The 12,342-nt window shown below is 38.5% G+C and overlaps 1 protein-coding gene across 1 annotated transcript in view; it reads right to left on the bottom strand.

Annotated features, from left to right (window-relative positions):
- Positions 1 to 12,342, bottom strand: part of EYS (eyes shut homolog) — a 1,023,158-nt gene that overhangs the window by 583,257 nt on the left and 427,559 nt on the right. Inside the window, 1 exon segment of the mRNA XM_068405393.1 lies at positions 4,135 to 4,394. Within this exon segment, the coding sequence (XP_068261494.1) occupies positions 4,135 to 4,394 (260 nt within the window).

Genomic DNA, 12,342 nt, shown 5'->3' with positions numbered 1-12,342 from the left:
CTATCTGCAAAGCACACAGCGGATATATAGGTGGGGCTGCTAATCACGCGTCCCGATCGCACCTGCGATCGGTCCACAGATTTACATACTCAGAGCTCTGGACTTAACTCTATTAACAAATTGTCCTAAGCTGCCTATGTAGTCAGCAGAGTGACATAAACATTTCTATAGCACGAGCCATTTGACTTTGTACATCTGCTTTTGGGTGAAATGAAATTACTCAGAAAACTGCCTCCTTCTCTTCACTGACTGTAAATGGAGTACAGGGGGACCTCCTCAATGTATACTGTGTAATACCTGTATGTGTACCTCCTCAATGTAAACCTGTGGACATTTACATCTGGTCAAATTAATCGAGATTTTCTTGTGTATTTGTTTAAACGATAAATACATTAATTCATTGATTTAATTTCTCTTCTGAGTTTCCTAACTCCTTAAAATGCTATTGAACTAATACAAATGCTACATGAAAAGCCCACATTTTTGAATGGGGTAGGTAAAGCTTTGGTATGAACACTCTCTCTATATACACAATATATAATGTATTTACATATATGTTTCCTGAGAATTCTCCCATCACAAAACTAAAGGTAACCAGAAAATTGCTTCTATTGTAATAAGGAGGCTGCATAAGCATCCTGAGGTGAGGGTATTACTTGGACTAATGAAGGAAGATCTACATATAATTTTAAAGAAAGAAACGAATTTCTACCTTCTACTATATGAAGCAGGAATTCTACAAATCCTCTGAATTCAACAACCTTGTTCTTCCCTTCCTGTCTTTATGTCAGCAACAATTTTATCTGCTGTTCTAAGTAACCTTGCCTTACTGTAGCTCCTAGATATAGTTACTAATAATTCTTGCAGAAGAATAAGTCACTGTTAAAAAAAAGTCTTCTACTAGAAAACACTAGATGTTTTCTGGCCCATGGTTTATCTTGGCAAATTATTTTTTGCCTTGTTATTTCTCTGTAATATTTATGTGCTTGTATTTCCCCAGGTTTCACATTTCTCCATGGTAACTGCTACCTTTTGTCTCCCATTTCATCATTAAGCAGGCCTGTTGTTCAGTGGTCCTAGCCAGAGAGATGATCTTACACTCTGTAGTTGCATGCCCTCTCATTGTTTTCCTTCATTTTGAATGTATCTCTTTTTCAGTAATTTGTTCTTTCTTGGAACACAATTGTTCTCAGAAAGCTGCACTATTTTTACCAAACTGTCCTGTCTTCCCTTTGGGTTGCCTTTACAAAACTAACACTTTTGTGCTTGACATGGTCTAGGATGGCATGGTCTAATGTTCATCCTCTAGTTTATTTACCCTCTAGTTTACTTACATATGCAGTTGAATTGCTCTTTGGATCTTTTGCATGTAGGCCTTCTGGGGAATTTATGAACAGTTGCCCAGGCTCAGCTACAAATATTTCAACATTATTTATATTCTATAGCTTTGCTCATGTTTCCTGCCTTTCTCTTTTTTTACAGTAAATTTTAATTTCTATTATTAATTCCAAGAATGGAATTCTTTAAGAACAGAAAAACATGTTGATAAATTAAGCAATAAAACATTCTACTATTTGCCCTAAGTTGTCCTTTCCTCTTCTGTTTCATTTGCATTTAGTATATAGCATTTCAGGAGAAGCTAATGGCAGGATTCAATGCTGGGTATATGCATAATAGCTCAGAAAGCCATCTCCTCCCAATTGCCTTGACCGAAACCCTTGCTTATTAGTTACTGGCAAAGTATGTAAGAAAAGGTGTCTTCTGTACATTTCTTGGGAAATTTGCTCTATTGCAGTGATTCCTCAACTTTTGCAATAATATTCTACCCTACAACGTTCTTGCAACCATGAATATACCAGCATACAATTGTACAGATCACAGTTTTTTAAACTGTTTATCCTGCTCGTGTGGACAAATTAACTTAAATTCACGGTCTAACACTGTTCCGCAATCTACAACATGAGAGCCCAGTTTTGCGTTACAAATGCTATAATTCGTCTCCTTGCAGGAAGCAAACCTCTACAGCTAGGGCAGACACCTCAAAAGAAAGTTTTACATTTATATTATTTATAGAATTTTAAAAATCTTTAAAGCAAAACCAGATAACTGTAACTCCCTAACATACATACAAGAACAAAGATGCGTAGTTTTCCTTTATACTACTATTAACCATGACTTCATTATCTCCCCACCAGTTTGCTGTGGCAATTCTGTCCTAGGCCAACATCTTACATCAAGTTTGATTGTGCCCAATTTATAGTCTTATCAGCTTTTGTCTTCTCTGCCCTAGTACGGTATCCCAATCCTAGCTCCCTGTAGTCAGTGGATATTCTCTTTTTCTTCTAAGTAAGTACCACAGTCAATAGCATGATTTGCAGTCCAATTGTATCCACCTCAGATATGGTTTTCTAAAGACAATCTTTAGAATTTAGCAAGCACAGCTACATTTTGTGACTCTTGCTAAATTACTTTCATACCTTCTAATGACTGGACTGTTCACTACTGGCAAGTTGTTTAATCAACATGCCATTTAGTACTAAGTCAGGTATCTTGGAGTAATCTAGCTATGTCAGTGTGATTGCCCTTTGTGATCTGATCTGTAATCATAACAGGTTTATTGGGAGTAAAAGGGAGGCATATGGCAGACAAAAGGAGAATAAAAGAAAAGACGACAACTGAGGAAATAGATTTCTATAAACAGCTTTCCATTAAATTTCTGTATTTTACTCTCTCCTTTTCTGATAAGTCCTGAATAAATGGTTGCATTTTCCTGGCATGAATGATTAACTCACTTAATGAATTACACCTTTTACCCCTTTTCAATACTGAGATATTTTCTGCTTTCCAAGATGTGTTAGCAATGTATGTTTACTGGTTCACATAACTCCCCTGCGAGTTCCCTGAAGATTGCTAGCTGCAAGCTTCATGAATCCTTGAAGATTCTGTCAAAGTTCCCTGAGAATCTTGGCTGCAAGTTTTTTGGATTTTTGAGAAACGATGCACAAAAATGTTTTGAAGACTTTTTCGAGGAATGTCAAGAAAAGACTTGAACTACATGTCTCTCTACAGATCATTTCTGAAAAAGGTTTCAAAATCAATATATTGTATTAAAAGCTGTTTCTAAAAAGCAGCTTTTCTAAAAGCTGCTTCAATAAGCAACTTGCATACCTTCCCAGTGACCTTTTTTTAAACTCAGCAACTTGTAGTAACCTTTCCTTAATAGCAAAAACTCAAGCTATAAATACTGCTGACTTCTGCCTGTTATGGCCATATCTCTGCAGCTCAGTAAACAATGAGTAATACTATTATGGCGTAACACTGCAGTTAATATATTCGCTATCCTTGGTCCCTCGTACGTGCCTACACCCCTACCATTTATAGGTATAAAAATGATGACTTCAAAATCCTGCCTAAATTCAAAATTCAGTAATTGTACTCTCCCTACTTAAATTTTCACTGAAGTTTTAATTAGTTAATGTATTCTTCAATTCCTATGCAGAATTGCACAGTGATGTTCTGCACAGTTAAACTGTTGCTCCATTCCACCTTAGCAGTTCTTGTACATCAAGGAAGAGATCGTGTCTTTTAAGCTATGTCCTAGGAAAGCTGTCAGCACCTGTTGTGATTTTGCTTGTTGTGCACACAGAGAGCAATCCGGTCTATCTATTAGGCAGAGGAAGATTACTCCCCTGATGTGCCAGGCATTCCTGACAGCTCAGCGGGAAGAGGAACCATTTCCAAGTTGCTCCAATTTTTGCACTTTTAACAATTTGCATATATTTTGTCTATTTCTGCCTGTCTGTTCTGTCAATTTAGTCTGTCAGCTCTGCTGGCCAGGTGCATGCCTATCTCTATGTTGTTGTAACAATTGACTCAGAAATAGTAATTCTGAGTGCTGAAACTAAACAGCCATAGATTTAATAAGTACTATAATGTAAGAAATTAATAGTAGGCAAACTGACTGCTATCTTACCAGTCTTTTAACATATCCAATAGACCTGCTGTAATTCATGAAGGTTTTATGTGCTTTGAAAGGTATACATTGTTACTTTCACTGAAGATAGCATTAAATTCAACACATATTTGCAACTTTCCTGCAGCACAACAGAAAAGATTAACTATACCAATTCTCACCTGCTTTGCAAATGCACATTGGATTTCCATCGTCTTGTGCCAAGCAGGTTGAATTGTTTATGCATGGATTGTAAGGCAGCTCACAGGGACTGAAGCGCTGATGGCAGAAGTCACCAGTATAGAATGGAGGACAAATGCATACAAACTGTCCCTGCTTAACAGATTCATAACAGGTGGCTCCATTCAAGCATGGTTCAGAATCACATTCATTTATATCTTCAGTGCAGTCCGGCCCCGTCCACCCTGTTGTACACGTGCACCTGGGGGGAAGTCAACATGGTGAAAGAATGAAAACCAACAACTTAGCCCAATCAGTTCCAACTATAAAAAAAAAAATCAATAATCTTTTCCTGTGCATAGCTTTTTTCTGCCAATTGTATCAGACTGCTCTATGAATAAAAGTTATATTCAGGTTTTTCTCCCACAATTTATTTGAGCAAAAGCAAAATGACTTATTCTAAATCACAGGATTTATCCACTTGGAGAACCACCTGGTTTAGTTAATGCTGACAGAATCATCTGTGGATCTTTAAGCTGAAACACCACCACAAATTATCAAATGTGGAACGTAAGTTTCTTGAAGCTTTAGGATTAGAAAGACATCTTTTCATATGTGTGAAACTACTAAGTAGGTACTTCACAGTTTGGGATGAAATGTACTAGATAGCATTCAATACAGTTTTAAGAAAGAAGGTAGGAGCTCAAAGGCACAATAAACGATAGAAAAATACTTTTTGCATGATGTTCTTTCCCTTTTTTGTATGCTCTTGTGAAGATGTGTTATTGACAATAGAGAAGAGAAAACCTGGACCAAAATCTACATTATATCTGATTGTAAAGAATCCATCTTCATGAATTAAATAAATATCTGTTCTTATTTACAACATGAATATGATGATAAGGTTCTAAAAATTCAAAGATAACAATTTGCTAATGATTTCAAAGTTTAAGGAGAAAATTTCCTCATTAGCTGCATAATAGAAGGCTCTACTTGCTTTAAAAGGCACGCATTCTTGTTAGTTTCACTGAAGACAGAATTAAATTCAAGATATATTTGCAACTATTCTTCAGGACAACAGACAATACAAAAGATTAACTATACCAGCTCTTACCTGTTTTGATTGATATTGATTTCAAGCATTAAACCATGGGTGCTGTGTGAACCTCCCGTAATCCAGGAGAAGACGGTTAGCGACCTGCTGTGCCAGTTGGACACCCACAAGGCTATGGGCCCGGATGGGATTCACCCCACAGTAATGAAGGAACTGGCAAATGAACTTGCCAAACCACTCTCTATTATCTACCAGCAGTCCTGGTTAACTGGAGAAGTTCCAGCTGACTGGAAATTAGCAAATGTAACACCCATCTACAAGAAGGGCCGGAAGGATGATCCATGGAACTATAGGCCTGTCAGCCTGACCTCGCTGCCAGGCAAGGTGATGGAACAGTGCCATTGGTGAGTGCCATTACACGGCACATGCAGGACAATCGGGGCATCGGGGCCAGCCAACATGGATTCATGAAAAACAGGTCCTGCTTGACCAACCTGGTCTCCTTTTATGACAAAGTGACCTGCTTAGTAGATGAGGGCAGGGCTGTGGATGTAGTCTATCTAGACTTCAGTAAAGCATTCGACACTGTCTCCCACAGCATCCTCCTAGACAAACTGGCTGCCCGGGGCTTGGATGGGTGGACTCTTCGATGGGTTAAAAACTGGCTGGGTGGCCAAGCCCAGAGTGGTGGTGAATGGGACAAAGTCCAACTGGCGGCCGGTCACTAGCGGTGTTCCCCAGGGCTCAGTTCTGGGGCCGGTGCTGTTCAATATCTTTATAGATGATCTAGACGTAGGGATTGAGTGCACCCTCAGCAAATTTGCAGATGACACCAAGCTGGGTGGGAGTGTCGATCTGCTGGAGGGTAGGAAGGCCCTACAGAGGGATCTGGACAGGTTAGATAGATGGGCCGAGACCAACAGCATGAGGTTCAACAAGGACAAGGTCCGGGTCTTACACTTTGGCCACAACAACCCCATGCAGCGCTACAGGCTGGGGGAAGAGTGGTTAGAAAGTGGCCCGGTGGAAAGAGACCTGGGGGTGCTGTTCGACAGCTGGCTAAACATGAGCCAGCAGTGTGCCCAGGTGGCCAAGAAGGCCAAAATGGCATCCTGGCCTCTATTAGGAATAGTGTAGCCAGCCGGTCTAGGGAAGTGATCGTCCCTCTCTACTCAGCACTGGTGAGGCCGCACCTTGAGTACTGTGTCCAGTTCTGGGCCCCGCACTTCAAGAAAGATGTTGAGGTGTTGGAGCGAGTCCAGAGGAGGGCGACCAAGCTGGTGAAGGGTCTGGAGGGTCTGACCTACGAGGAGCAGCTGAGGGAGCTGGGGTTGTTTAGCCTGGAGAAGAGGAGGCTCAGAGGTGACCTTATTGCAGTCTACAACTACCTGAAGGGAGGTTGTAGTGAAGTGGGAGTTGGCCTCTTCTCCAGGGCAACTAGCAACAGGACAAGAGGACACAGCCTCAAGCTTCGCCAGGGGAGGTTCAGGTTGGACATTAGGAAGAATTTCTTCTCAGAAAGGGTTATTAGACATTGGAATGGGCTGCCCAGGGAAGTGGTGGAGTCACCATCTCTGGATGTGATTAAGAAAAGACTGGACATGGCACTTAGAGCCATGGTCTAGTTGACAGGGTGGTGTCAGGGCAACGGTTGGACTCGATGATCCCTGAGGTCTCTTCCAACCTGGTTGATTCTGTGATTCTGTGATTCTTGATAGTTCTAATTTGATAAAAGGAATTGTTCTTAAACAATAAATAGGTCATTCAATGGAGAATCAATTGGGTAGTTCTATTCTAAGACATGTGTTGCTTGCCACACAAAAGGCAGACTTGGCCCCTTTAAAACACAGTGTTTTCAATGAAATTTTTAATGTTCTGTGTGATTGGTTCATGGAGTATAATTTCCATGCCACATGAAACGAGATGGCTACTACTAAGGAATTTGATCATTTGAAAGTCCTGAGTATTTTAGCAATAGGGATTCAAAATCAGGTTACTTATGTTTTTCATGGGAAGCAAAATAGTTGTACCTAACAAAAGGCATTCTTAAAGTAACTATGACAAAAATCACATTTCAGGACTCATTTATCAGTCACAGCACCCAAAACATATTTTTGGAAATATGGTTACAAATAAATATGCTTTGTTCATCTGTGTTTAAGCGAAACAAACATATCTGCTTTTGCTAAACATGGTAGCATGAATTTGGGATCTGGAGGCAATACCCACTGAATAACAGTGAATAACATCGCACCCACTACTCAGCGCTTTGCTTCTTTCTCGCCTAAGTAGTCAATCTATAAAAGTACGAGCCTCTATTGCAAATTAATTATCTCTAAATCACTGACACTGGACAGAGGAGAACACTGTCCCCATGGATCAGAACAAGTATTTTAGATGTTAATTGTTTTACAGCTGCTCATTTTGACCTCATCTATGAAGTTCTGAAAAAACTACTACCAATGAATTAGCGCCAAGTGGTATGTAGTACCTTGTCTATGCTCCATTTGTGGCTTGGAAAGCTCATTAAATGGAGAGGTCTCTTCCAACCTGATTGATTCTGTGATTCTGTGAGAGCCTTTCACTTCATGTTAGGAGAATGGGGTTCAATTCTTAACTGGTCCAACTGTTACAGGTGTAGCTGAGGTGCAGAGAAGCAAACATGAAACATGTTCCATTCCCTTCTTTTCCCTAATGAGTTTCATAACTGCCTTTGAGTTATCAAAACTATTCTGTATGGCCACAGGGAACATTATGTCAGATGGAGATCACTGAAACACAGCAATTATCTACACTGCACAACTAGCCAGTCCTACCCTGGCTTCATGCCAGCTACCAACTGAGATCCAAAGGTCAGTATTAATGCACAGGAGACAATCAGTAACATAGGTTTATCGTGCCCTTATCTGTATTATTAGGAAGTTGCTGGTGCCCTCATTAAATGTGAAAAAATACATAGAAGTGTCTATCTCAAAGCCCAGCTTTAAGAGTCAAGACAACATTTTGTCTTAATGAGAACTGTTATTTAAACAAGGTAAGGAGGTGTTAGGAGTATTAAAAACACAGAATGTAGAGCAGAATTTTTTAACTGTATTACAATTAAGCTACTATAGCTGACATTCTTGTAAATTATCTGATCAAAAGCCAAAAACACAAACAAACTATCTTTTTCAAAATGATCATTTCATTCAATACATTAGAAAAATCAAGATGATTTCTAGGATCCTCATGCCAAAAAGAAAAAAAGGTTAATACATGCTTTTATCAGACTATACAAAGATAAGATAGTCATCGCTCAACTTCTTTCTGTTTTTACAAACCTGTAAACTCAGATAGAAAGTTCTAATAGTGCTAGCAAAATACAAGTGAAGTTTTCATACACCTTCTAAAGAGAAAAATGCAAATATGGATATGGCAGATGTTCTGTATGCAACTTTGTGTTTATCCCTATATTGTTAAGAAATTATATAAACTTTTTTAACTTATTTGCCAATATTTGGTGTTTAAATAATGCCAAGTTTTATAAAAGCAATCTAAATATGCAAGTTATATGTATAAAAACTATCATATTAATCAAACACATTAATCAAATTTAAGCATGAAAGCTTGCTATTGCTTGTAAATTTCTCTGCTGTATTCACTAGGAATATATTCAGATTTTTGTTAGAAACTGTGTAGGTCTAGAAGACGTCTATTTAGTCTAAAATTAACATAAAGCTAAATAAATATAAATCTAAAAGACTTATATTTATACATAGGAGTTACTTGGGGTATCTGAAACAATTCTGTCATCACTAAAATCATAAAATTGAAGAAACAGTACAGGAAATGCACTAAGCTCCAGAAAGAAAATAGACTGAAAAACATCTTTTACATTTTCTCTTAAGAACAACCAAAATCACTACCTTTATTCACACACAGTTGTAAATTCTGAAGCTAAAGTTTTTACAAGGCTTTTCTTAAAAAGAATTTTGTCATTTATGAAAAAATTACAAAATTACAAAAATTAAATCCTTAAGTAAGGCATATCTTATATTTCCAGATTAACTACAAAAACATTTAACTTATGTTACACAATTAAGCAAACGTCATCTTGTCCTTTCATACCCTAATTGCATACTTGTTTTTATAACTTTTGCGAACAGCAATGACAAGATAACCCATCAGATACATCAAGAATAGTCGTATCCCACTCTTCCTGTTCTATACTTTACAATCTCACAATACTTTTTGTGAGAAAAAAACTTTAGGGGAAAAAAAAACCAAAAATGTTATTTTTTGTTTAAAATAATGTTGTTGAACATAATCTGACAGGCTGTTGAAATGATATTTTAATTTTAAATAATAAAAGCTTCTTAAACAGTAATCTATAACATCTTCAAAAAGAGGAAGAATACACTAGCAAGGAAGCATGCACTAGCACATGCAATGAGAGAAACAGAAGATATAGGTTGATGTAAAAATTCTTAATTTTAACTAATTTCCTTTCCTCCAGAATCCATATAAATATTTTCTTTTAAATCACCAAATCCAAATATTTCCATTGATATTACCAAATCAAATCAGGCATTATTCTTTTCTTTAAATTATTCATTTTAGTAATATAAACCCCACAAAGTGCTTTGACTGCGACATGTGTAGAACTCCTCCAACACATACAGAGCAGCTTTTATAAGCATTTTGTGTTGACTTTCCATACATCTCTTCATAGATTTAAGAGCTTTCCACACAGACACAAATAAAAGGAGAGGGTAATGAAAATAAGAATATCAATTATATCCGTGGTTTTGTATTTTACTACCTGCTTAAACATTACAGTCAAAGTTAAAAATTGAGAGCTATAGTCATGAATGGTACCCAGAAAATATAATAAGTTCCTCTATCTCTATATGATGAGTTAAGTATTAAATTATTTGGTTCTCATCTGCCTGAAAACTCCCTTTTTATTTCTCACATTGCAGTGAAATATATTGGTATCTCCTGCCTTATGTTCTACCTTACAGTTTTTAAGGAATCAAATAATAGGGAAGAGTCCTAAGAATCCCTGAATTGCTGATGTTGGAAAAAGTCTCTGAGACTCATCTAGTTCCCCCTGCCTCAAAACAGGGTCAACTAGAGGTTTCTCAGGCCTGTGTCCAGTCTGGTTTTGAGTATCTCCAAAGATGGAGACTCCACAACCTCTCTGGACAACCTGTTCCCACACCTGACTGCCCTCACATTAAAAAAAGTGGTTTTTCAATCCTCAGCTTTTGCCCACTACCACTTGTCCTGTCACTGGATACCACTGAGAATAGTCTGCCTTTATCTTCTCCACCCCTTCCATCAGTTATTTACACACATTGGCAAGAGCTACGCTGAGCCAAAGCCATTTTTTCAGCATGCCAACGAGAACTGCAATCTACTCTGAACCTTAGGAGTTCTAAAGTAACTTTCTATCAATTAGAAAAGCCTATTGGTGGGCTCATTCCAACCCAGCTCAGCTAGCAGCTCTGCAAAAATACCAAACCTTGACAAAAGCCAGTAATACAGATGATTATACCAGAGCAGAAGAAATTTTTTTGAACAAAATTTGTTCTGAACATTTTCAGAACAAATGCAGAAGGAGACATTTTTGGCTTTCAGACGTCTTACAGCAGAAAAATAGAAGAAACTGGTCTTTTCAGTCCTCTGTATTTTGTACCAGTTTTCAGAAAATATCAAAGCACTTGCCTTTGCCACAGATACAGGTTTTTCTTACAGAAAAAAAAATGCAATATTCAAGATGCAGAAGAACTGTTTTTTCCTTAGTGGTTCAGTCAAAGCAACAGGAATCCTAAACTGAACCCTCAGATACACTGTGCCCATCATTTACCTGCCTCTTTATTTGACAGAATCTTGATGAGAAATGGCAATGTGTTCAGTGAAGTTTAAGTCAGCCTGTTAGCTATAAAATACATGCAACAATGGTCCCATTCTACAGTAAGAGTTTACGTTGTCCTAGTGCATTCAATCAAATCAACTATCAGCCTGAAAAGCCGCAGTGCTCAGTGATGAATTTATTCCTTGTAAGCTAGAGGCTACCGGAGCATCTGAAGCAATAAAATGAGAGCTCACTTTCAATACGTGCACAGCTTTGAATTTAGAACACCAACACATATCATAAAGCTCTAAAGACATACGCTTCCAGTCACCACAGAGGCTTCAAATATTCATTTTTCCCTCTCCTCTCTCCTCCCACAAACACCTTTCTTCTTTCATTCTCTGAAAGCTTAATGAACTCTTTGTTCCTCAGACAGCAATCTGACCCATCTTACATACTCCACCAACTTTCACGTGCAAAAGCCCTGTTAGGAGTTTCTCTCTGACGTTGTTCTTGTACTACTAGTTCTCCACTCTCATATATCACTCCTAGCTGCTCTCCTCAAGTTTCCACCTCTGCCTCTCCTCCTCTCCCCTGAACTCATCTGAGCCTCTCTTTACCATCACTTCCATTATTCCTTCTCTACCTTCTTCCTAGAGCTCTCCATTTGTAACCAAATGTGACACAGACGAACTAATTAGAGGTCAAGACTGGTGGCAGCCTGGACTGCAGTGCTCATGCCCTGATGGAATTCACAATCTTGAGGGATACAAGCCAGCTGACAAGGGCCCTGAATTTTAGGAGAGCAAACTTGCAGTCATATAAGGAATTAGCAGACGGGACTCCCTCGGAAACTGCCCTCAGGGACAAAGGAGTTGATGGGAATTGGCAGCTCTCTAAGGACATTTTTCTTAGAGCACAACAGCTCTTGATTCCCACATGTAAGAAATCAGGCAAGGAAGGCAGGAGACCAGCATGGCTTAGTAAGGACCTCCTGGACAAACTGAAGTGTAAGAAGGTAATGCGCAGGCAATGGAACAAGGGACACGTATCCTGGGAAGAATATAGGATGCTGCCCCGACATGTACAGATGGGATTAGGAAAGCTAAGGCATATTTGGAACTGAATTTAGCAAGGGAAGCAAAGAATAAGAAGAAGGGTTTTTACAGGTATGTTGGCCAGAAAAGGAAGATGCAAGAAAATGTACCTCTGTGATAAATAAAGACAGGAGAACTGGTGACACTGACATAGAGAAGGCTGAGGTACTCAACAATTTTTTTTGCTTCACTTTTCAATGCTAATCTCTCTTCCCACATC

This window comes from Nyctibius grandis, chromosome 1, assembly GCF_013368605.1.
Source record: "Nyctibius grandis isolate bNycGra1 chromosome 1, bNycGra1.pri, whole genome shotgun sequence".
NCBI lineage: Eukaryota > Metazoa > Chordata > Aves > Nyctibiiformes > Nyctibiidae > Nyctibius > Nyctibius grandis.
This window is presented reverse-complemented; position numbering and strand designations above follow the sequence as displayed.